The sequence below is a fragment of the Eretmochelys imbricata genome, chromosome 7, assembly GCF_965152235.1.
Source record: "Eretmochelys imbricata isolate rEreImb1 chromosome 7, rEreImb1.hap1, whole genome shotgun sequence".
NCBI classification, from domain to species: Eukaryota; Metazoa; Chordata; order Testudines; family Cheloniidae; genus Eretmochelys; species Eretmochelys imbricata.
In genome coordinates, this window is record NC_135578.1 from 82,052,303 (window position 1) to 82,078,992 (window position 26,690).

The window sequence follows — 26,690 nt, forward strand, 5'->3', positions numbered from 1 at the left end:
CAGAAGAGTTCCCAGAAGTCACCTACTACAGGACAGGCCTAACAAAGAAAATAACAGAACGCCACTAGCCGTCACCTTCAGCCCCCAACTAAAACCCCTCCAACGCATTATTAAGGATCTACAACCTATCCTGAAGGATGACCCAACACTCTCACAAATCTTGGGAGACAGGCCAGTCCTTGCCTACAGACAGCCCCCCAACCTGAAGCAAATACTCACCAACAACCACATACCACACAACAGAACCACTAACCCAGGAACCTATCCTTGCAACAAATCCCGTTGCCTACTGTGCCCACAAATCTATTCAGGGGACACCATCATAGGGCCTAATAACATCAGCCACACTATCAGAGGCTCGTTCACCTGCACATCCACCAATGTGATATATGCCATCATGTGCCAGCAATGCCTCTCTGCCATGTACATTGGTCAAACTGGACAGTCTCTACGTAAAAGAATAAATGGACACAAATCAGATGTCAAGAATTAAAATATTCATAAACCAGTCGGAGAACACTTCAATCTCTCTGGTCACGCAATTACAGACATGAAGGTCACTATCCTACAACAAAAAAACTTCAAATCCAGACTCCAGCGAGAAACTGCTGAATTGGAATTCATTTGCAAATTGGATACTATTAATTTAGGCTTAAATAGAGACTGGGAGTGGCTAAGTTATTATGCAAGGTAGCCTATTTCCCCTTGTTTTTTCCTAACCCCCCCCCCCCCAGACGTTCTGGTTAAACTTGGATTTATGCTGGAAATGGCCCACCTTGATTATCATGCACATTGTAGGGAAGTGGTCACTTTGGATGGGCTATTACCAGCAGGAGAGTGGGGTGGGAGGAGGTATTGTTTCATGGTCTCTGTGTATATAATGTCTTCTGCAGTTTCCACAGTATGCATCCGATGAAGTGAGCCGTAGCTCACGAAAGCTTATGCTCAAATAAATTGGTTAGTCTCTAAGGTGCCACAAGTACTCCTTTTCTTCCTGTGGGTAAGGGAGTGAGAGAAGGGGGGACAAATAGAGGTTTTTAATTTAAATTAAATGTCTACGCTGTGAATTTTAACCAGCTCTAGCTGTATGATGGTTTCATAAGGCCAAGTTTAACTTCCAAGCTCCTCCAAAACAACTTACTTTACAATAAATAAAGTACATTTTAAGGTAAAATAAATTTTTTTAATACTTTTAAAAATTCATTTTTTGTTGAAATTTCATATGTGAAGGTTCTGGGGAGAGAAGAATTCTTGGAGAATATTTGTCAGTGGGATAGAGCGCTCAGGCAGTGCTGTTTGGGGAAGATGACTCTTCCCCCTACAATGGGTATGTCTACGCTGCAGCTGGGAGCAAGCCTCCAGCCCTGGTAGATAGACTCATTCTGGTGGGACTTGAGCTAGTGCACTAAAAACGCAGCTCGGGCTCTGAAGCCAAGGGGGTCAGGTAAGCTTGAAAGTCTGAGCTGCAGCCTTCACTGCAACGTCCAGACTGTTATTTTTAGTGCTCTAGCTTGAGCCCCCTAGCAGGAGTCTGTCTGCTTGGACTGAGAGGTTTGCTCTCAGCTGCAGAGTAGACATACCCAATATGGCCTATGTAGTTTCAGTCTGTTAGGGGAGGGACTGCACTGGCCCTCCACCTACCTGATCATGTCTTTCTGCTGCTATTCAGAACAATGGAGCTAAGGAAGGGAAAGAAGAATGAACAAAAGCAAGGGCGACAGTAAATATATAATACAGTTAAATGCTGAATGTCAAACTATTACACAAGCAATTTCTCCTCCATCCCCTTTGTGGAATATATCCGTTTGTATCAAATTCAAGGCGAGAACATCATCCTACCCTATACTTGAGACTAGGTCCCTAGTTCAGGAAGGCACTTAACCATGTGTCCAAGTTGAAGCACGTGTGTCGTTCTGCTGATTTTTTTCAATAGGACGGCATTTCCAATATGGCCTACAACTATTCACAATACACTCTGCAAGGGTCCTTATTTTCATTGCAGAGTCTAGTGAAGAGCTAAAGAATTCACCACTCTGATCTTTTTAGCTACTGGCAACAATTCTGCTCCAAATGATTAATAGTGTACATTCATTATCCCAAGCATTTACCTTAAATATGCCTTCAGATCACACTTCACATTGCTGTATACTGCTGCAATAGTAAGTAACTTTTATTGTTTTTATTGCAGAAAAGGGGGAATTTCTTGCTCTAGATCTTGGTGGCTCCAAGTTTCGAGTCTTAAAGGTGAAAGTGTCTGAAGATGGGAAGCAGAATGTTCAAATGGAGAGTCAGTTCTACCCAACCCCAAAGGAGATCACACATGGGAATGGAACAGAAGTATGTGGTGCATTTTTCTCTGTGGAGTTTCTTTCTGTGTTGAATATAATTGATGCTATTGATCTGTCCTGTTCTTTCTGTTCTATACAGCTATTCGATTATGTCGCTGACTGTCTGGCAGATTTCATGGAGACCAAAAACATAAAACATAAGAAATTCCCTCTTGGGTTTACATTTTCTTTTCCTTGCATACAGACTAAATTAGAAGAGGTAAGATTAAAAAAAAACATTATCGGTAGCTACATTGTAATAGTAGTAGATCTCAGAGAGAATTTTTGAAAGGATTGTTAACATATAGTAGTGTAGGAAAAAGTAACCTTTGTGTGGTTTTCTGAGGAAGAAAAATATTCATAGTTCAACCAAGTTTCATATCACCCTTCACACTCTGCATCGTGTTATAAACCTACAGAAGGAAGAGGTGGGAATCACAATTATATGCTGAAGGATTAGTTATTATATTTCAATGCAACTAGAGCAGTTAACTAAAACTCTTCTTTTGTGTGTCAATTTAAATAACAATCAACTCAGCTGATAGAAAATACTACATGGATTTCAAAAGGCATTGTATTTCTGTGCTATAAAGCAGGCTTATATTTTAATCCCTCTTGTTTGGTATACTTATAGGAGATTTGAAATACCAGGGGCACACAGTTGAAATAATCAGATAGCATATGGGGGGTGGGAGCAGAAGCTGCAATGACTGCCTTTATTTGATTGCCTGTTTTTTGCCACCTCTCTTACAATAATAAGTTAGTGTATTAGGCCCTGACACTGCAAAGGCTATGCACATATTTCACTATAAGTATGTGAGTAGGCCATTGAGGTCTATAGGACTACCCACGCTTAAAGTGAAGTACGTGCATAATTGTTAACAGGATCGGGGTCTTATTTTGACCACTTCTGTAGTATTTTTGGTGATGGCTACAGTTGACAAGGCTGCTTGTATGAAAAGACCTTTACTCCGCGTCTCAGTGGATTGCCAATGGGTGATTCCGCTACTTCTTCTGAAATTCTTACATATGCAGTAGTGGCAGTGAAATTCTCCAAAAGTCAATGATAGAATATACTCTATTTTCTACTGCCTCTGTATTTATTCATGCTAAACTTTATTTTTGAAGTTGTAACATAGATTGAATATTTTTAAAGGGTGTGCTGCTTTCCTGGACAAAGTACTTTAAGGTACGAGGAGTGCAGGAGACAGATGTGGTCAGCTCTCTGCGCCATGCCCTCAGGAAGCATAAGGCAAGTTTTATAGTGAAGAAGTCTTAATAATAAATAGAATAAGATAATTTCCTCATATAGAAATAAATAGCCTATATTTGATAATGAAGGCTAGCTTACATATTTTTATAGTCTTAAAGGATAGTTTATTTGTGCTTGACTTTGCTGTATTTGTAATAAAAAGTACTAACTATGGGATGATTGATTACATTTTAAAATTAGTAATGAAACATAGTTAAAACCTAATTTTTAGCATTCTCCTATACGTATTCAGTGGCACTTTAAAAAGCTAGTTTCCTTTACACCTTCTCTATCCCTTGTAACATTTACAAAATATGAAAAAAATTGTGTGCTGACCTCCTTTTAGCATATACTATATTTCTCTGTTTCTAACCTGGCAAAAAAACCCAGCTCTGCTTTTCGTTTGTTCTGTCTGTGTATTAGTGTCACTGACATCAGCAAGGACCTGTGCAGCTCTGACATGAATGTTTGTTACTTAGGGCCGGAGTCTGGTGTACGTACTTAGGTTGACTAGCTCTTTACTCCCCCAGCTTCCCTTTGGCTTCAGTGGGGCTATGCAAGAAATAAGGTGCTACTTCACATGAGTAAGGATACCTGAATCTGGCTCTTAGTGATTTGCATGGTGATCTTTGGTGCCATCGCATCAAAACTGGAGCTTTTGTTTTCCTTTAACTTCTTGACTAAGGTCTGGTGGAAATGGGAGAACAACTAAAGATTCTGGCCCTGATTCAGCAAAGTACTTATGCAGGTTCTTAAATCCATCCTTATTAAGAATATGCTTAAATCCTATTGAAGTAAATTAATCTTAGTCACATTGTTAAATTGGGCCCTCTAGAAGTTAGTCAATTTTGTGTCTAAACACGGTTACTGAACTATAAGGATGGGTGTAAATGTTTTTCTATTCACTAGAGGTCTTTATTCTCTTAGGATATTGATGTAGATGTTTTAGCACTGGTAAATGATACTGTGGGAACAATGATGACCTGTGGATATGATGATCAGCGCTGTGAAGTTGGTGTCATAATAGGTAATTTTATTTTCTTAAAGCAGGGTTGAAAAAGCAGGCTTATGATTTTAGCAAATCTGGGGCAGGGAGGCATTTTCAACTTCACAATTAAAAAATAAACTATTTGAAAATAAAAAACATAAAAGATTGGATTTTCAAGCACTAGTCTCGCACTTTTGGATACAAAGTGGAATGTAAACATTTAAGTAACACTACCTGCATATCCAAAAAATTGCAACTACAAAAAAAAAGGCTTGGTTAAAGCTGGCTTGAAAAAATTTAGTCCCAAATCAATAAAATGGGTGTTGTCATCTTGTATGCAAATTGATATTTTAAAAAGAAGTTACTTGGCTTGTTTTATTTTACCTGGGACCTTTTACAAATGATCACTTCCTGAGTACTTCTACTTACTCTTATTCTTACACAGATGCCTGCCTGTCTGTCTGTCTTCTAGTAACTTCTGCCTAATCTTGGGACAATTCAATATATCCTAAAATTTTATCTCTGCATGTATATATTTACTTCTGTTAACAAAAAATAAAGACACAAAGATATTGGCAAGTCCTGAGACATTGGAGAGCTCTTGGGGTCAGACCCACAGTGAACAGCTCCTTTTGCCAGCTGTTTGGAAAATGTTTCATTACAGTTAGTATTTTCGAGCCTTTTGATGACTGCAACAATCATGCTTAAAAATGATATTGTTTATATTGTCAGGAAGTGAGAGGTCCATAATGGTAAAGGAATTTCCATCCTGTTCATATGCAGATATATCATCAAATAATAAAGGAGGCTGTAATTGTGTTTCTATTCAATTCTTTCAGGAGATTCTGGCCTACATAATAAATGTTTCTGCTAATGATATAGAAGATCCATATCTTTTTGTTCAGAGATGGAAAACCTCTTCTCACCTTTCCCAACAAGAATCATATACTCTTTTCATAACATGTCTGCTTCACGTTTTCCCAATTTTATTTTTTTTAAAGTATCATATAGGAGTGAATATGAAATAGCACAAATATTTTGAAGGATTCAGCCCTTATATTCAGTTAATTTCATTCATTCACTATTTCCTTGATATTCAATGGTTATTTAACAGGTTTCAGACACAGAAGGTTTTGTATAGCATAACATGCAACTTAATGAAAGTACATTTTCTGGTAAAGAAAATATTGAATCTAATTCTAAAATGCATTTTCAATTAATTCTTCATGTGTAAATTTGTTTCCATCTGATGCACTCAGGAACTGGCACAAATGCCTGCTACATGGAAGAAATGAGTAACATTGATCTGGTGGAAGGTGATGAGGGGAGGATGTGCATTAACACTGAGTGGGGAGCCTTTGGAGACGATGGGTCACTGGATGATCTCAGGACTGAGTTTGACAGGGAGATTGACTTGGGATCTATCAATCCTGGAAAACAACTGTAAGTATTGTTCCTCCCTCACCGACTAACATAAGGCTTTCTGTGACAGTCTCCACATTTTGAGTCTGTTTACCGAGCATACATTGAGCTATAGAGCCATTGGGAATGGAAGTAGGGTTAGGTGAACTAGTTCAGTCATGATGGAAGCTGGCTCAAGCCTCCATCCATCCATCCCCAAAACATTCCCGGGACCAGTTCAGTTAAGATCCCCTTCCTTTCTATAACCTACCAGTTGATGGTGGGATCTCTTACATGGCTGTGCCTCACTGCTGCTGTGAGCCGTCACCGGCCGGGGCACCCCAAGCTGCACGGTGTGACTTGGAAGCCACAGACCTCATGCATTGTGGATCATTTTTTGCAACTCTGTTTCCTTTTATTTCAGATGGAAGGGTCCTGTTGGAGACTCTGGGTGAAATTCTGGCCCCACTGAAGTCAATGGGAGTTTTGCCATTGACATGACTTCAATGGAGTCAGGATTTCACCACCTATCCCCACAAAGGAACCAGTAATGTTACATTATTACTAGTCAGTAATTCTATTGTCATTTTGTGATGGAGTAAAATGAGGAAGTGAGGCTGATCTTTATAATTTTTCTTCATGAGAGAACCTGGCATGTTTTCTTCTTAAATTACTTGCATGTTAATGAGGAACCACAGGATAGAGGTGGGGATAGCTCCTCAGCAGTGACAGAATTAGGAATATTAGTGTAACCTCTATTAGTCCACTCATTCACTACGAATGCCAAGAGTTCCCATGCAAGGTCAAGTCATTGAAAACTGCTTCTCTGTTATACACTACCTTCTAAAGTGTTCTCTGTATGTCACCCTGTAGGTGTCCAAAAGAGGAGACCCCAATGCACATAGATGAAACCTGTGTTAAAAGTGTATTTCATCTAAGCTCCTCCTAATGGTTGGGTTGCAAATATATTAATACATTGCTTAAGAAGCGATAACACAGGAATATCTGCTTTGTCCTTGTGTCACTGAAAGAAAATACACACCCAAGTTTAACTGCTACCATTTGAAAGGCTGGTAATCTGATGTTTTCCCCTCACATTATTCTTTTAATTCCAGAAATGTATCATTTTATCAAAGTGCAATTCCTGCAGTATTACTTGTTAGAGCCTTTGGAGTGAAATGCATCATGTTTAATATGGTTTCCATGATGGTTAATAACCAGTTTAAAATACAGAGAGTTGCTGGTATCTACTTTTATGAAGGCTTAATTACATTTTACCTTTTAAACATATAGCAATTCTGGTGATCTGTAGAAAGAATTAGATTCACTTAGGTTCCTTGGTGTTTTTGTCTATAAGAATATAAGAACATAAGAGTGGCCACACTGGATCAGACTAATGGCCCACCTAGCCCAGTATCCTGTCTTCTGAAATGGCCAGTGCCAGATGCGTCAGAGGGAAAGAACAGAACAGGGCAATTACTGAGTGATCCATCCCCTGTTGTCCAGTATGAGCTTCTGGCAAGTGGAGATTTGAGCATGGGGTTCCATTCCTGACCATCTTGGGTAATAGCTGTTGATGGACTTTATTTTTCACTAACATATCTAATTCAGATTTGAATCCAGTTATAGTTTTCTCAATGAATTCCTCAGGTTGACTGTGTGTTGTGTAAAGAAGTACTTCCTTATGTTTGTTTTTAAACCTGCTGCCTATTAATGTCATCAGGTGTCCCTTAGTTCTTGCGTTATGTGAAGGAGTAAATAGCACTTACCTATTCACTTTGTCCACACCATTCATGATTTCATAGACCTCTATCATGGAATCGTAGGACTGGAAGGAATCTTGAGAGGTCATCTAGTCCAGTCCCTGCACTCATGGCAGGACTAAGTATTTTCATATTCTCCCCCTTCTTCTATTTTCTAAGATGAATGGTCCCAGGCATTTAAATCTCTCCTCATATGGAAACTTTTCCATACTCCAAATCATTTTTGTTCTTTTCTCTGTATTATTTACAATTCTAATGTATCTTCTTGAGATGGGGTGACCAGAAAAGCACACAGTATTCAAGGTGTAAGTGTACCGTGGATTTATACAGTGGCATTATTATATTCTCTCTTATCTATCCCTTTCCTAATGGTTCCTAATGTTCTCTTAGCTTTTTTGACTGCCTCTGCACATTGAGCAGATATCTTCAGAGACCTATCCATGATGATGCCTAGATATCTTTCTTGAGTGTAACCATTGCTTCTATTCACTAACAGGTTTGAGAAGATGATTAGTGGATTGTATTTAGGAGAACTTGTAAGACTTGTTCTTCTAAAAATGGCAAAGAAAGGCCTGCTCTTCAATGGCAAGATATCAACAGCTATCCGTACTAAGGGCAAGATTGAGACAAAACATGTCGCTGCTATGGAAAAGTAAGAGCTTTAAAAACACTCCTCAGTAATTACTTTTTAGCCTTTCCATAAGCGCAACTAGTCGTCTTCCATGCCATTATAATATGCAAATATTTGAAATTGATTGTTGAGATTGATCCTGGATTGATGATCGAATTTCTGCTCAAATCAATTCAGTGCTAGAATCAACGGGAGAATCTAGCAGACCAAACTGGTCTTTTAATCAGTAATAAAGTAATACAGAAGCAAACACACACTGAACTATTTAAATGTATTCTATTTATCGTATGTAACAAATGGAGAGACCTGACCATATATGTAGATCCACTGAGCTGTTTTCAGTGTTTCAGAAAAATGGAAGGCTTTACGTATTCATACTTGTTGTTATGTTTGGGTTTATAAGGTTGGATAAAGAGCATTATGGATCTGCAGACAGCCCATGTCATTGATGACTGTCTGTAGTGTTTGAAAATTCTGTTTTTGGTGTTTTGGTTTTAAACATCAGCCATATTCCAACCACAAAATAGACCATGACTTTATGATGATCTTTAAGGGAAAAGCAACAAATGCACATTTATCTTTAAAACAGAGCATTTTGTCTTGAATATTAGCATGCAGTGCTCCAGTTCTTCTTCTAATAGTAATCTAAAACCTGAGAAAGCAGACAAGGGTGAAAGTGATACAGAAAAGGAGCAACCTGTTTAATGTTTGTTAAACATAACTTGCCCTCCCCTGTTTATTCAAGGGTCAAGCCAACTCTGATTAAACTTAATGGGAATCTTTTCATTGACTTTCATTAGAGCTACATCAGGCCTTCTGAGACTTTCTAATTTTATTTGGTTAGACAACCTGATTCATGGCAAGAAACCTTAAAAAAATGAAAAAAAGACAGGAGAAGATATCAACCTGTAATCAGCCAGCTCACTGAAGATTGGAAGCAAATCATCTGCGGACCACTAGTAATATATGAAGCCCATAGAACCCGTGCTCTCAGGAAATTGCCTCATCTCTTGTGACCTAAGTCTGTGTTGTTTTCTGATAATCACATCCGGACACAATTGTTCTAAATATAGGTTAATGTATGTTTCTTTGTTTGGTGTTAGACGTAAAGAAGGTCTCCAAAACACTAAAGAGATACTGATGGAACTGGGCCTGACTCCTTCCGAAGAAGATTGCATTGCTGCTCAGCATGTGTGCACCATCGTTTCGTTCCGCTCCGCAAATCTCTGTGCTGCTGCCTTAGCAGCAATACTGACCCGTCTTAGAGAAAATAAAAAACTTGTACGACTGAGAACCACTGTTGGAATGGATGGAACTCTGTATAAAACACACCCTCAGTAAGTAAGCTGCCTAGCTGCTATATTATTTTGTCTGTGTTTATTTAGCAAAGGTTATGAACATTAGATCGGGGGAGGGGACAGACATTTACTACATGTCTTGTGTGCATTCACTTTTCTGAGACGATACTTGAACATGAAATCTATCAGGATGAAAAGTTTTTGTAAAACAAACAAATAAAAACAGCTCCTCTACCAAACAATCAACAAAATACATTTTCTTATGATATATCACACGGAATTTTCAAACTAATTTTCTATCCTAATTCACTTCTTTATGTTGAACCTTTGGTTTCTTAGCTGTAGCATTGTTCCCTCTTAACTAGAGATGTACCTGAGTTGAGAAGTTTGGATCCAGAATCTAATCTAAATCAAGCGTACCCAAATTCTACTGTGTTCAGAGTCCGCACATTATGGAAAGAAGGGCTTGAATTCAAAGCTTGGCTCTGAATCTACACCTACACTTCCACAAAATGGAGAAGGTGGCAAGTTGTAACTGGTCTGGTTAAGGCCTATCTCTACACCCTCCCCAGTGTGTCATATAGGGGCCTTCCTTCTCCCCAGGATCTTCTTCCCACTTGAACTCGCCAATATAGCAAGACTTGAAGGTGTAATTTTGTTATAGCCTATTTGTATGGATTGGCTCATGGGGGATGTTGCCAATAATTCCTTCTCACCTACAGTAACAACTGAAGGTGCCAATAACCAGAAAACAAGAGTTGCACACCCATTCCCCCTCCTAATTTCTGAAGTTGCATTTAGCTAATTCTGCTTTTGTACTTATGAAGTTTTGTGTGTTTATTCTAGATGTATATTACACACACAATATTTTGCAAGGGTCTAAGGCAATGATTTTTCTTCTAGATATCCTAAACGCCTGCATAAGGTTGTGAGAAGACTGGTCCCAAACTGCGATGTCCGATTTCTTCTCTCTGAAAGTGGCAGTGGGAAGGGAGCAGCCATGGTAACTGCAGTTGCATGCAGACTGGTATCTCAGCGCAAACAAATTGATGAGATTCTAGCATCATTTGAACTTTCTGAGGAGAATCTTATAGAAGTGAAAAATAAAATGAGGGAAGAATTGGAATATGGACTGAAGAAAGAAACACATGCAACTGCCACAGTGAAAATGTTACCAACTTATGTTTGTGGAACGCCGGATGGAACAGGTAAGGGTCTTTGCTAGGCACCCAAAAATCTAAGGTTACATAGATTCATAGATTCATAGATATTTAGGTCAGAAGGGACCATTATGATCATCTAGTCTGACCTCCTGCACAACGCAGGCCACAGAATTTCACCCACCACTCCTACAAAAAAAACCTCACACCTATATCTGTGCTATTGAAGTCCTCAAATTGTAGTTTAAAGACCTCAAGGAGCAGAGAATCCTCCAGCAAGTGACCCGTGCCCCATGCTACAGAGGAAGGCGAAAAACCTCCAGGGCCTCTTCCAATCTGCCCTGGAGGAAAATTCCTTCCCGACCCCAAATATGGCGATCAGCTAAACCCTGAGCATATGGGCAAGATTCATCAGCCAGATACTACAGAAAATTCTTTCCCAGGTAACTTGGATCTTACCCCATCTAAAACCCATCACAGGCCATTGGGCCTATTTACCATGAATATTTAATTACCAAAACCATGTTATCCCATCATACCATCTCCTCCATAAACTTATCGAGTTTAATCTTAAAGCAAGATAGATCTTTTGCCCCCACTACTTCCCTCGGAAGGCTATTCCAAAACTTCACTCCTCTGATGGTTAGAAACCTTCGTCTAATTTCTAATCTAAATTTCCTAGTGGCCAGTTTATATCCATTTGTTCTTGTGTCCACATTGGTACTGAGTTTAAATAATTCCTCTCCCTCTCTGGTATTTATCCCTCTGATATATTTATAGAGAGCAATCATATCTCCCCTCAGCCTTCTTTTAGTTAGGCTAAACAAGCCAAGCTCCCTGAGTCTCCTTTCATAAGACAAGTTTTCCATTCCTCGGATCATCCTAGTAGCCCTTCTCTGTACCTGTTCCAGTTTGAATTCATCCTTCTTAAACATGGGAGACCAGAACTGCACACAGTACTCCAGGTGAGGTCTCACCAGTGCCTTATATAACGGTACTAAAACCTCCTTATCCCTACTGGAAATACCTCTCCTGATGCATCCCAAGACGACATTAGCTTTTTTCACAGCCATATCACATTGGCAGCTCATAGTCATCCTATGATCAACCAATACTCCAAGGTTCTTTTCCTCCTCCGTTACTTCTAGTTGATGCGTCCCTAGCTTATAACTAAAATTCTTGTTATTAATCCCTAAATGCATGACCTTACACTTCTCACTATTAAATTTCATCCTATTCCTATTACTCCAGTTTACAAGGTCATCCAGATCCTCCTGTAGGGTATCCCTGTCCTTCTCTAAATTAGCAATACCTCCCAGCTTTGTATCATCTGCAAACTTTAGTAGCACACTCCCACTTTTTGTGCCCAGGTCAGTAATAAAAAGATTAAATAAGATTGGTCCCAAAACCGATCCCTGAGGAACTCCACTGGTAACCTCCCTCCAACTTGACAGTTCACCTTTCAGTAGGACCCGTTGTAGTCTCCCCTTTAACCAATTCCCTATCCACCTTTCAATATTCCTATTGATGCCCATCTTATCCAATTTAACTAATAATTCCCCATGTGGCACCGTATCAAACGCCTTACTAAAATCTAAGTAAATTAGATCCACTGCGTTTCCTTTATCTAAAAAATCTGTTACTTTCTCAAAGAAGGAGATCAGGTTGGTTTGGCACGATCTACCTTTTGTAAAACCATGTTGTATTTTGTCCCATTTACCATTGACTTCAATGTCCTTAACTACCTTCTCCTTCAAAATTTTTTCCAAGACCTTGCATACTACAGATGTCAAACTAACAGGCCTATAATTACTTGGATCACTTTTTTTCCCTTTCTTAAAAATAGGAACTATGTTAGCAATCCTCCAATCATACGGTACAACCCCTGAGTTTACAGATTCATTAAAAATTCTTGCTAATGGGCTTGCAATTTCTTGTGCCAATTCTTTTAATATTCTTGGATGAAGATTATCTGGGCCCCCCGATTTAGTCCCATTAAGCTGTTTGAGTTTCGCTTCTACCTCAGATATGGTGATGTCTACCTCCATATCCTCATTCCCATTTATCATGCTACCATTATCCCTAAGATCCTCTTTAGTCTTATTAAAGACTGAGGCAAAGTATTTGTTTAGATATTGGGCCATGCCTAGATTATCCTTGACCTCCACTCCATCCTCAGTTTTTAGCGGTCCCACTTCTTCTTTCTTTGTTTTCTTCCTATTTATATGACTATAGAACCTTTTACTATTGGTTTTAATTCCCTTTGCAAGGTCCAACTCTACTTGACTTTTAGCCTGTCTCACTTTATCCCTACATATTCTGACCTCAATAAGGTAGCTTGCCTTACTGATCCCTCCCTTCTTCCACTCCCTATATGCTTTCTGCTTTTTCTTAATTACCTCTCTAAGATGCTTGCTCATCCAGCTTGGTCTACAACTCCTGCCTATGAATTTTTTCCCCTTTCTTGGGATGCAGGCTTCCGATAGCTTCTGCAGCTTTAATTTAAAATAATCCCAGGCCTCCTCTACCTTTAAACCCATAAATTCTTCAGTCCAATCCACTTCCCTAACTAATTTCCTTAATTTTTGAAAGTCAGCCCTTTTGAAATCAAAAACCTTAGTTGCAGATTTATTTTTGTTAATCCTTCCATTCAGTTTGAACTGAATTAGCTCATGATCACTTGAGCCAAGATTATCCCCTACAACCATTTCCTCTATGAGGTCCTCATTACTCACCAAGACCAAATCTAAAATAGCATCCCCTCTAGTCGGTTCAGCAACTACTTGCTGAAGGAATCCATCAGCTATCGCATCTAGGAAAATCTGAGCCCTATTATTATTACTAGCACTCGTCCTCCAGTCTATATCTGGGAAGTTAAAGTCTCCCATGATACATAGTAGAGATGGTTGGACATTTTCCTCTGGAACATTTTTCTGTTGGAAATTGCCAATTTGTCAGAGTTTAAATGTCTCGTGAAATGCTCCTGACCCCATGGCAGTTCAGTCTACCAGGGCTTCCAAGCTCCCGGCTACTTGACAGCCTTGACAAAGTCCCTGGTTCTGTGGCAGGCTGCCTTGCAGGCAGGTTTCCAGGCTCTCCTAGCTCTTTGGTGCCTGGTAGCCTGTAGAATCCTGGCTCCCAGGCTCCTTGAACCGGGCAGGCTGCTGGGGCTCCCGGAAGCTCAGGAAGCCTTGGAAATGTTTTTAAAAGGTTGAATTAAAAAAAAAAATTTTTTCTAAACAAATTTTTGGAATTTCCATTCTACAGAAATTTTGATATTTTTATTTCCCATTCCCTTTCGGAACACCATTTAAACTTGGGAATTTTCTGCAGGATGGGAATTTGAGTTCCCGGTCAGCTCTTACCCAGTATTTATGGTGTGCTGTAATGGCTCCCTTAGCTTGCATGTTCTGAGTAGACAGATGCACTATGTCTAACTGTTGAGAAGCACTGAAAAAAATATTTGTTTCTCTGATACAGAAAAAGGAAAATTCCTGGCACTTGATCTTGGGGGAACAAATTTCAGAGTTCTGCTTGTGAAAATTAGAAGTGGGAGAAGAAAATCTGTGAGAATGTACAATAAAATCTTTGCCATTCCTTTGGAAATTATGCAAGGAACCGGGGAAGAGGTAACGTCCAAACCGGTTATTATTTTTGCCCTGTTATTGTCCATTAAATGTGTGCTGGTTTTTACACACTGCTTCTGTTCTTCCAGCTCTTTGATCACATTGTCCAGTGCATAGCAGATTTTTTGGAGTACATGGGGATTAAAGGTGCACGTCTCCCTTTGGGCTTCACGTTCTCTTTCCCCTGCAGGCAAGCTAGCATTGATAAGGTAAGGACTGCAACACAAAACCGTGTCGAACAGCTACAGTAGGTCTAATTCCTATTAGAAAATTGCTGGATCATTTTGATGGATTTTTTTAACTAGTCTCCGTTCAGACATTTAACGCAGAAACCCTTCTTTTAAATCCAGCATTTAAAAATGTATATTTTTTACAAGCAAGGATTTACAAGGTTTTAAATAAGATTCAGGGCAGATCCTTAGACTTATTAATTGCCTCACATAAAATAGAGATGAAAAAAACACCATAAACACACACAAATATTCTAAGTATATACACTGTCAGATTTTGCCACCCTTACTCATACTGAATATCAGCTTATTCAGCCAGTTGGCTACTTACAGAGCAAGAAGAACAAGCCATGATAACTACTAAATGATCTTGTATGTTTTTAATGGGTCAGAAATCTCTTGCTGTCCTTCGGATCGATAATACCAATGGAGATTAGTCTCCTAATTATAATTTTTCAGCTACAGATTTAGAGTGTTTTCAGAAGTGTGCAACTGAGTGCAAATATCCTTTTTTCTATGTCTACTTTCACACTTTCTTTATTCCTTTTTGTGATGCACCAGTGGGCAGTGTTGAACTTAGTCATTCACAGCAAAGGGTTGAATTTTGATTGATCATCAAAGCAGCTTTTCCTCCCCCTTTGTGCTCTGATCTGACACTTAGACTCTGCAAAAATTTGAAAGGAGATTCAATGCTTGGTTTATTTTAAACCTGTTGTACCAAAAGAAAAAGAAAAGGCAACAAAACAAAAACCCCAACCACACACATCAGAACTTCAGCCTAAGGATTTGGTTATAATTGAGAACTATTTATCGCTCTGCCTTTCAAATATGAAGCAAATTAGTGAGTGAAGAAAATGAATGCAGCCAAAATGACAGATTATTTATGAGCTATAAATCTGAGTCAGGGCTTGCACACTCTGGGCCGGTTTGTATTGTCTCTTCCCATGACAAGAATTTTCTATCTTAAATTCATCTTGTTTTTTTAAAAACTTGGTGTAATTAACAGCTATGATTTCAACATCATTCAAAAACTGTCATTGATTCATATTGAGCAGTCTGTATAATACTGGTTGCACAATGGAAAGCTAGCTATTTTTAGCATAACTTCAAAACTTCATCAGTGGGATCAGATTATTTATCTTCGAGTTAAAACAAATCACTTGGTAACCTAGATAAGAATCCGCAGTATTACTCATCAAATGAGGTGACATTTTGCAAAGGAAATTTCTTAAAACTCATTAAGTTGACTGCTTAATTATTTACAATAAATATAATTCTTCTCATAGTTCACTCACAAATGATGGAACAGGTGATTACCTGCAAGGAAGTAGGTGGGAAGGGAATGCGTCTCAAAGAAGTAGAAAGAAAGAATATTTCAGCTTTTGCTGCTGCTTGGTTGATTGTTCCAATGGCTCTTGTGTCTGATAAGATGAGGGATAGCAGACAGGGTATTTAGACCAGCATGAAGAGTAACATATCTGTTAGGTGTTGGTGAAACTTCTGGACCCTCATGATGATGATCCTGTTATTGGGGAAACCACAACACACACTGCGGGAATCTTGAGGAACCACTAGTGGTCAAATAATAATGGCATATGTGAGGCTATCTTCTTCCAGTCTAACTGTGTCTCCGTTATTTCGGTAACAAGCTACACCTTGGTAATGTCTAGTATTTAGGAACATAACTTGACAAATTGAACCACTGTTTGTGGTTCAGAATCTGAATAAACCATGGAGTAAAGCTGTCAACAGCAAACCAAATGGACAGTGGTGGATTTAGAGTTAGTGGGACCCTGTGCACAGCTTCATTTTTGGGGCCCTCCGCCTCGGGACCCAGCCAAGAAAAAGAACATTCTTCTCCCCCCGCATTTTTCATTTTTTCGTGCCCCTGGAGGGAGGGAGGCAGCGTGGGCAGGGAGCCATCTTAGCCCTGCTGCACTGCTGGCACGTCTGTGCGCCTCTTGTGGGGAGGAGGGAAGCGGGTCTCCGTGCACTGCCTGTGGCAAGGGCAGCGCACAGAGCTGTCTCCCCCCCCGCCAGGGGCACACAGAGATGTGCCAGCAGCTGGCCACTTCCTGGAGCGGTGTGCGGCCACCAGCCATGGAAGGCAAGCAGTCTGCCTGCCTGAGCCCTGCTGCACTGCTGGCCAGGACTTGGGGGCAGGTTGTCAAATGAGATTTGTCCTGCATATTGGGGGCCCCCCGTCATTGGGGGCCCCATGCCACTGCACTGTTTGTTTCATGGTAAATCCACCTCTGCAAGTGGAGTCATTTCCACACAGCAGTTGAGTCTCAAGCACAGTGGAAGTTTGGTTTTACACGGGCCAAAAACATATTATACATAAAAAACTACATTAAAAGAACATTACTAAGTTTGCAAAAGTCAAGCACTCAAATGTTAGGAAATGCCAGAATGTAGATTACCTGTGCAACCTTAATTCAGTCCCCTTGTGCAAATGATACAGTTGTTAACTACATGCTTACATACTATTTTGTCCACAGGACGCTGCCCCATTCAGTGCAAAGGATTCACATCCAGCTCCATTTGTCATTTTTGTTGCTGTTCTGTTACAGGGAGCGCTTGTGGAGTGGACAAAAGGTTTCAAGGCAACAGACTGTGAAGGAGAGGATGTTGTTGATATGCTAAGAGAGGCCATAAAACGCAGAAATGTAAGAAATTCTGTTGCTATCTATTTGGTTTGTTAAAGCAGCTGTACCTCTTTCTAAATATGATTTCCATTGCAGGAGTTTGACCTGGATATTGTAGCAGTGGTAAATGACACTGTTGGAACAATGATGACATGTGGCTATGAGGATCCATATTGTGAAATTGGCCTTATTGCAGGTAAAATACTAATCAAATTACTTGTTTAAAATGAAAGCAAAATATTTAAATGATCAGTTGATTTGTGATAGAAAAAAATCTTACCACTGAGACCTATAAAATAAATGGTTCACTTCATAAGAACTATTAATGTCTGGAGAATCTTTGCCAGCTTGATAGCTCAGTGGTAATGATCTGCACTAGTATGTAGGAGAATGGGAATAACTAATTTTCAGTCACTGGATTGACAGCATGTTATGTTTCACAATATTCAAACAGATAAATTGGATATAAACATTAAATGTTTTCTGCTGGAAAGCTTTAAAATAAGACTACTTTATTTCTTAGAATTCGGAACACAGAAAAAACCCCAAACTAAGGAAAACAAAGTAGGTTGATCGCTAAAACAGAGCAGCATAGCTCACCCTACCTCACTCTAGCTTTCTGGAAACTGACTCTGCGAGGTGTAGATTGATCACATACTTTCCTCCGAAGCCTCTAGCCTGCAAGCTGGACCAGGATTTAAAGTGACAGCTTGTAATTTTTATTGTTTCCAATACACCATCCTGGGGCTGTGAATATAGCTGGGGGAAAGGCTGTGACATGTTCTGGATGAAGTTTCATCTCTTCCTCTAGTGCTACTATTTAAGGCTGTGTCTACACTGCCACTTTCAGGGCTAAAACTTTCATCACTCAGGGGTGTGTTTTTTCACACCCCTGAATGACTAAAGTTTTAGCGCTGAAAGTGGCAGTGTAAACAGTGCTTTATGGCCGGGAGCCGCGCTCCTGGTGATAAAGCTACTACCCCTCGTTTTGGGTGTGGTTTTTTGTTTTTCTTTTTTTAATTGCCAAGAGAGCTCTCCCCTGGCCATAAAGCGTGACTACGCTGCCCATATCTGCCGCCGCTGCGCTATAACGTGGGCAGTGTAGACATACCCTTAGTGGCCAGCCTGTAAGCCTTATGTGTGGTGAGGACAGGGGAGAGTGTTTAAAGCAGAATATAATGGGGGAATCCTTGGAGACTGTGGCTAATATTGTAGGAAGATGATCAGTGCTTAATTTGTAACGAAAGAGATGCCATGGCTCAAGCAATTGATTTGCTTTCATAACTGACGTGGCAAACCCAGAGATGCCAGGGCTCAGCCCTGGAAAGCCCTGGCACATATTAAGCACTGAAAATGATGCTCTCCTGCTCTGCTATTTTAGATTCAGATGTTCTGTTCTTTTTGAGAATCTGTTCACATGCAGAGATGAGCTGTGAATCTGATGTATCCTCTGAACAAAAGGACTCAGGGCTCATTGTAGTTAGGCAGATAAAGATGCCTGGCCAGCGTGTAGCAACACTAAACAAGGAAATATGATATGTAGATGCATGAACATGGGATAAAACAAAGTATGGTTGAGCCAAATAACTTTTACAGTAGCATGAGTTGTTTGGCCTGCAAAATGTGATGCAAATATCAATTGGGTAGTATTCAGTCACCTGACTCTGTGCTTTCTTACCCCATCTCCTTTTCTCCAGTGAGATTCCCATGAGGGCATTGCAGTAATAGGAAATCTCCAGTGCTCTTAATTTCTATGGCATATTTTGCGGAAAACCTACCTCAGTTCTGAATGTTTGTATTTCAATTATGTAGAAGATACGATCAGAAAGGCCACTTGTTGACACTGATTTCTATTAAGATCTTGGGATATCTTTGTAATATGGATCTGGTTCAGGAGAAGTGACATTTAAATATTTCACAGTGTAGACACCATGATTTCCTTCTGCACATTTCAGCTACTCTTTAACTAGATGTGACTGAAGCCCTGTTGCTTTCTCCCAGGTACAGGTAGCAACGTGTGCTACGTGGAAGAGATGAAGAATATTGAAATTGTGGAAGGGACTGAAGGGAAAATGTGCATTAACACAGAATGGGGAGGATTTGGTGACAATGGGTGCATTGATAGTATCAGAACAAAATATGATAAAGAAGTGGATGAGGGTTCATTAAATCCTGGGAAACAGAGGTAAAGCTGATTTTATTGTTTTTAAATGATGACTAGGTTACTGCAGTTTCCCTGAACTGCCTTTTTTTTTCCTTTTCTTTTTTAAACAAGTAGTTTACAAGGAGATTTTGGTACCGTAATTCATTTGCCAAACTATAGATCATGCAGATTGCCTGTGTTCTTTAGATCTAGACAAAATTACTTCTCTGTCCCCACATCAACGTTGCCAAAACAGGTGATTTGCAAAACCAGAACACCTTTTAAGACACATATGTAAAACATAAGCATGTCTGTGTCATCCTTTCACTTTTACTGTTCCACTTGGCTTGACGCTAGGATAAAATACTCAACTGTGAACACTTTCCAGATAAGATTAATTGCAAAAGTTTTGTATTAAAAACAAACTTCAAAATAAAACCTGCAAAAAACGAGTTTGAGTTTGGTTTTACAAGGCGAGAACTTATCTGGATCTAAGTGCCAATTTATATCAGCCACCAAAGTTAAAGGTGGGGGAAGCTAGGTAAAATGTTAGAGTTAATCTAAAACTGGAACTTCAATCAATGCATTATATTTAATATTTTGTGTTTTTCTTTCTAATTTCTTTATCTTCTTTAGAACATGAAATATTGTAACTAGTGTTTGCATTTGAAGTAATTGTAACAGATAATGTGTTGTTTTTTTTTTACAGCCAAGCAGCAGTGAGTTTAGGTAGTGGAATACCCGAGTTTTTAATATTTTTAGGGTTGGTTATAGTGTGTTCTACAAATGGTATTAAACAGAATTAATTTGCCATCTTTTATTTATTTGTAATTATTTATATGTTTTGTAAAATAGGTATGAAAAAATGACCAGTGGAATGTATTTGGGTGAAATAGTGAGGCAAATTTTGATTGACTTAACCAAACATGGACTTCTGTTCAGAGGTCAGATTTCGGAATCGCTCAGGACAAGAGGCATATTTGAAACAAAATTCCTGTCTCATATTGAAAGGTAAAGTAATTCATTAGAGTGAGGTGGTTTCTGTCTTGTTTCATTGCCAATTACTTCTGTGCAAATAGGAGCTATTGAGGTCAGGAAGTGACAAAATACTGGCCCAAATCTTGAAGTTTTTCCCTGGGCACTGCTCCCATTGAACTAAATGGAATTTGTCCGAGGGCTGGTCTACCCTGGGAACTTACACTGGCATAGCAATATGGCTCATGTGGGGTACGTATTATATCCATTTTAAAGATAGATTATCTGAGGCACAGAGAGGTTAGGTGACCAGCCAGGCTTACATCGAGACTCATCGTTTTGCAAGAGTCCTAGCCCCTGATCCCTTCTATAACCAATAGTCAATGTTCCAGGGCAATATTCAATAGTGAAGGGCAAATATAGTGCCTATGTATAAAAAAGGGAAATAAGGACAACCCAGGGAATTATGGACCAGTGAGCTTAACTTCACTACCCAGAAAGATAATGGAGCAAATAAACACCTGGATGATGATAAGGTGATAAGTAACAGTCAGCAGGGATTTGTCAAGAACAAATCATGTCAAACCAACCTAATAGTTTTTTTTGACAGAGTAACAAGTGTTGTGGATGTGGGGGAAGCAGCAGATGTGGTATATCTTGACTTTAGTAAGGCTTTTGATACTGTCTCATATTTTCCTAGTTTGTTTGTTTATCAGAAGGTCATGCAACCTACATGGAGCTACTATAAGGTGGGTGAACAACTGGTTGGAAAACCATTCCCAGAGAGTAGTTATCAGTGGTTCACAATCAAGCTAGAAAGGCATGTTGAGTGGGGTCCCACAGGGATCAGTTCTGGGTCTGGTTCTGTTCAATATCTTCATCAGTGATTTAGATAATGGCATAGAGAGTACACTTACGAAGTTTGTGGATGATGCCAAGCTCGGAGGGGTTGCAAGTGCTTTGGAGGATAGGATTAAAATTCAAAATGATCTGGAGAAATGGTCTGAAGTCAGTAGGATGAAATTCAATGAGGACAAATGCAAAGTACTCCATTTAGGAAGGAACAATCAGTTGCATGCATACAAAATGGGAAATGACTTCACAGGAAGCAGTACTGCAGAAAGGGATCTGGGGGGTCATAGTAGACCACAAGCTAAATATGAATCAACAGTGTAAAACTGTTGCTTCCCCACCCCAAAAAAGCAGCAAACATCATTCTGGGATGTATTAGCAGGAGTGCTGTAAGCAAGACATGAGAAGCAATTCTTCCACTGTCCTCCTAGGCTGCAGTATTGTGTCCAGTTTTGGGTGCCACATTTCAGGAAAGATGTGGACAAATTGTAGAAAGTCCAGAGGACAGCAACAAATATGACTAAAGGTCTAGAAAACGTGACCTACGAGGGAAGATTGAAAAATTGGGTTTGTTTAGTCTGGAAAGGAGAAGACTAAAAGGGGATATAACAGTTTTCAAGTACTTAAAGGGTTGTTACAAGGAGGAGGTGGTACATTGTTCTTAACCTCTGAGGACAGGACAAGATGCAATGGGCTTAAATTGCAGCAAGGGAGGTTTAGGTTGGACAATAGGAAAAATTTCCTGTCAGGGTGGTTAAGCACTGGAATAAATTGCCTAGGGAGGCTATAGAATCTTCATCACTGGAGACTTTTAAGAGCAGGTTAGACAAACACCTGTTAGGGATGGTCTAAATAATACTTAGTCCTGCCATGAGTGCAAGGGACTGAACTAGATGATCTCTCCAGGTCCCTTCCAGTCCTATGATTCTGTGATTCCCTCACAGAAACATGGAGTATTCCCCTTTCTGGAAGCCTGTTAAAAATAGGAGCGCAGTGCGGGGGGAGGGGGGAAGAGTCACATAATTATTCTGTAATTGTTAGGAGTGATTATCCCTGTTCTTACTCAACCATGTCATCTTAAAAATCCTACCACCATGCACAGCCTTTATCTCATTCACAGTGTTTTCTGCGGCACTCAAGTGTTACTACCTTTACAAAAAGCATATTAATAATGGATTATAAAAAAGAACTATACTCTGAATGTACATGTGTATGAATGTGTGTGGGTGCTTGTCCATGATCTTCAGAGTAAAATCACTTTTTGATCCTGAAGGAAAAGATGCTAAAAAAAAAAAAAAAATAGGGTGGCTGATTTGTGACCCATTGGTGGGAGATTTTCAAAGGCAGGAATGGCAGTGAGGTGCCTAATTCCTACTGATTTTCAATGAGAGGTGCCCAACAGATATTTGTGCCGTTGAAAAACTACCTCATTCCTCTTAAGTGGTTTTCATAGCAATTACAGAAGAGCTCAAGATGCAAGATTTGGATTTGAATTCCAATCAGATCCTCCCTCCCAGCTTAGGGTGTTTGGGCTTTTCTCCAGAGCTAATCTCTAACAATTCGGTTTCATTTGTAAGATTAAAAATCCAAAAGTACACACAGTATCTTCTAACCAAAAGTTGCTGTTGTGTTTGTATGAACACAGTGACCGGCTAGCCCTTCTTCAGGTTAGAAGAATTCTGCAGCAGCTTGGATTGGACAGCACTTGTGATGACAGCATTATCGTAAAGGAGGTGTGTGGTGCTGTTTCAAAGAGAGCAGCCCAACTATGTGGAGCAGGACTGGCTGCTATAGTAGAGAAGATGAGAGAAAACAGAAATCTAGAGCACTTGAAAATCACTGTTGGAGTGGATGGAACTTTATACAAACTACACCCGCAGTGAGTACTTTGTTCCTACTTTGCTTTAATGTTGACTTAAGAGTCCCTTAAGAAAACAAACAAAACTGTATTCAACAGTCTGTTTAGATTATAGAAACTGAAAGGTTATCCTCAAGAAATGAATGCGTATTCCTGCAGTTGACTTATTAATTCAGACTAAGGGTTGAAAATTGCCAACAGAGAGGCTCAAAGCAGTGCCTTCTTGTACTGTATTAGTTCAAAGCAGCCTGATTTGAAGAAAGGGAAACTTGCTGCTGAGGTTGTAATGATTGATTTTGAGTTTAACAAAAGAGCTAGTTTCCAGTCTTTTAGCTTCCACAGCAAGCAAGAAATGAAGGTTTCTCTTTTTAGTTAAATACATTTAGAAACTACCTAAACTATTTTATACAGTATAAATGCCTAGATACAATGGGCGCTGACTTGGTTGGCCCCGAGGAGAGAATACAATATTAATGTTAAATAATAATACAATATAAAGGCATATTCATCAGCTGATTAATTTATAGTAAGTCAACTCTATTCTTGTGCCAAGCCAACAGCTACATCTGTCAAAGACTGTATACCTCTCTGGTTCATTTAGCACATATATTATCCTTAACATTTCCTTTTTTTATGGCCTTTTGGATGCTTAAAATGTATTAAAATTCCAGTTATGAGGAGAACCTCCCCCCGAAATCTCAGTCAAAAGGAAATCTTCATGCTGGAAACCTTCAATGGATGAAGTTTCTAATAGTTCTAAATTAACTTTTGGCATTTTGGACCTTTATGATTTTTGGTGATGGCGCAGGCCTAATTTTTTCCAAAAAAGTGGCCTTGCTGAAATGGAAGATTACGCTAGTTGCTGAGGTTACATCCATGTTCCGTGAATGAGGTCTAAGCATGGTAGAGGAAGGTGTAGAATTTGCTGCCAAACTAGCCGCATCAGAAGACCGACCTTGCAGAAGGGAGACTGCCTATCATCTTCGATAGTTTCTAAAATATGAGGCTTTTCTGCTAACTTCAGTTCATGATGGTAGGAAAGATAAGAAAACTGAAAATGAAAACTGTGACCAAGATGGGGAAATGCCACTTTTTTTTGTTTGCTGTTAAAATGTTTCCAGATTACATTAACTTTTTCACACTATTTAGAGAGAGGAATTTATAGCTGCCATCTCCCAACTGACCAACTTAGGCTGTGGAAATGTTTCCATAGATTTAACTACTTTCTTTTGGCATCTCTTCTTCCCTTCTTTTCTCTTCTGAGTCACCTGCAGTACAAATTCCTGCATTAGCTCCTGATGGGACTTCATCATCAGAACCCTTTGGCAACTAAAAAGCCCCACTTCTTTAAAACAAACAAACAAAAAAACCCTAACCCCTTTTCTGTGAACTGGTCTAAGAACATCTAAACCTCCATGTTCACCATTGCACCACTTGGAACAGGCAAAGTGAAATTCCCATAAAGTACAATGAATGAAATGGCAAAGAGCTGGCTAGACTAGTAGCCCCACAGAAGGCGTCAATGCTTCTTTATATGAAAGGAATCTGGAACCCAGTATTGCCTGTTGCTGCATGCTAGAGCAAGAACCATCATTAAGTGACATATGGTCCCCTCTGAGGAAATGGGTCCTTTTCTCTCACCATCTCACAGGATGGAAGAACTTGTTTCTGTTTCCTGCTGTAGGAGGCAGAACATACTGAAGGGACGGGGGAGAACCAGTGGAAGATGTTGACTGGTGTGCTGTCTTGTTTGTTTGGTCCCTTGCTTCCTATAGGTGAAACAAACTGTTTTAGTTTGGGTTAGTGAAGAAAGGATCGAGCAACATGGATACACTCAGGATCCCTTATACCTGGGGGTACATTATGGTGGTTGTGTATGATAATCATTAGCATAAAATCAGCAAACTAAAAAATTTCAGAATACACAAAATTAAATAAGTGGTGATTTACATAATTTATAAACAAGTAGAAATGATGACTCCATTTACACATTGTAAAATATTTTTGTTTTACTTTTAGTTTTTCTAGGATTTTACGGGAAACAGTGAAAGAAATGGCACCTCAGTGTGATGTGACTTTCATGCTGTCTGAAGATGGAAGTGGAAAGGGAGCTGCCCTAATTACTGCTGTGGCAAAAAGATTGCATAATGTTGGAGAAAATTAAAAACACAGACACAAATTTAAATACAACTGTACAAGTGCATTAGAGATTTGCTCAATGACTACACAAAATAACTTGGGTGGAGACCAACAAGAAATACCCACTAGCAGCTAGACTAGAACCACTGCCAATGCAGAACAAGTCAAATCTTTGACCCACCATAACTTGGGTGTGGGTTGGGGCATCCTTTTGCTAGTTAGCACTATGTTCTGGGATACTACAATAGACTCATTGCTGCAACGTGACCGAATGCCATACATAGTGTGAAAAAGCAGGTCACATAAATGTAATTTTTTTTTTTCAAAAATCAGCTTTTGAAGTGCTTAATTGATCTCCTGCCCCACTAATGTTATCTTGTGAGTTTGTCACACAGTTTTTCATGGTTTGAGGGGTTTTTAGCCTTAGTTTGGTCTGCCTCAGTGGGTATCGAGATCCTGGTACTATACATCTCTAGTAGGTATACTTGTTCATTTTTGTTGTTTTTTAAAATAGATATACAAATTGGAATAAATTAACTTTGTCCAGTAAAACATTATGTTCAATGAAACATATGTTACTACTAGGGCTGTCAAGTGATTAAAAAAATTAATCCTCGACTAATTGCATGATTGAAAAAATTAATTGCAAGATTAAAAAATAATCACACTGTTAAACAATAATAGAATAGCATTCATTTAAATATTTTGGATTGTTTTCTACATTTTAAAATATATTGATTTCAATTACAATGCAGAATACAAAGTGTACAGTGCTCACTTTATATTTATTTTTGATTACAAAAGTGTCATGCGAACACCAGTTCTCACTTTCAGGTGACATTGTAAATAAGAAGCGGGCAACATTATCTCCCATAAATGTAAACAAACTTGTTTTTCTTAGCGATTGGCAGAACAAGAAGTAGGACTGAGGGGACTTGTAGGTTCTAAAGTTTTACATTATTTTGTTTTTGAATGCAGTTATGTAACCAAAAAAAAAAAATCTCCATTCGTAAGTTGCACTTTCACGATAAAGAGATCGTACTACAATATTTGTATGAGGTGAATTAAAAAATACTATTTCTTTTATCATTTTTTACAGTGCAAATATTTGTAATATAATATAAAGTGAGTGCTGTAAACTTTGTATTTGAAATCAATATATTTGAAAAGGTAGGAAAAACATCAAATATTTAATACATTTCAATTTGGGCCTTTTTCTTATATAGAATTGGTATTCTATTGTTTAACCGTGTGATTAAAATTGCGATTAATCGCTATTAATTTTTTAATCACAATTGTTTGAGTTAATTGCATGAGTTAACTGCAAGTAATTGATAGCCCTAATTACTACATTTTTTACTTTCTTTGTTCCAGACCAGTTGTAATACAGTGCACCCCC

The 26,690-nt window shown here is 39.1% G+C and overlaps 1 protein-coding gene across 1 annotated transcript in view; it reads left to right on the forward strand.

The window, feature by feature from the left end:
* The window catches only part of LOC144267306 (hexokinase HKDC1), a 40,077-nt gene extending 14,761 nt beyond the window's left edge, over positions 1–25,316 (forward strand). The window contains exons 3-18 of the mRNA XM_077821151.1: positions 2,189–2,337; positions 2,428–2,547; positions 3,484–3,579; positions 4,507–4,606; positions 5,827–6,010; positions 8,228–8,383; positions 9,466–9,699; positions 10,564–10,868; positions 14,301–14,449; positions 14,536–14,655; positions 17,250–17,345; positions 17,421–17,520; positions 19,326–19,509; positions 20,323–20,478; positions 22,940–23,173; positions 25,172–25,316. Coding sequence (XP_077677277.1) covers positions 2,189–2,337; positions 2,428–2,547; positions 3,484–3,579; positions 4,507–4,606; positions 5,827–6,010; positions 8,228–8,383; positions 9,466–9,699; positions 10,564–10,868; positions 14,301–14,449; positions 14,536–14,655; positions 17,250–17,345; positions 17,421–17,520; positions 19,326–19,509; positions 20,323–20,478; positions 22,940–23,173; positions 25,172–25,316 — 2,528 coding nt within the window. The remainder of the gene's footprint in view (positions 1–2,188; positions 2,338–2,427; positions 2,548–3,483; positions 3,580–4,506; positions 4,607–5,826; positions 6,011–8,227; positions 8,384–9,465; positions 9,700–10,563; positions 10,869–14,300; positions 14,450–14,535; positions 14,656–17,249; positions 17,346–17,420; positions 17,521–19,325; positions 19,510–20,322; positions 20,479–22,939; positions 23,174–25,171) is intronic.
* The last annotated feature ends 1,374 nt before the right edge of the window (positions 25,317–26,690 follow it).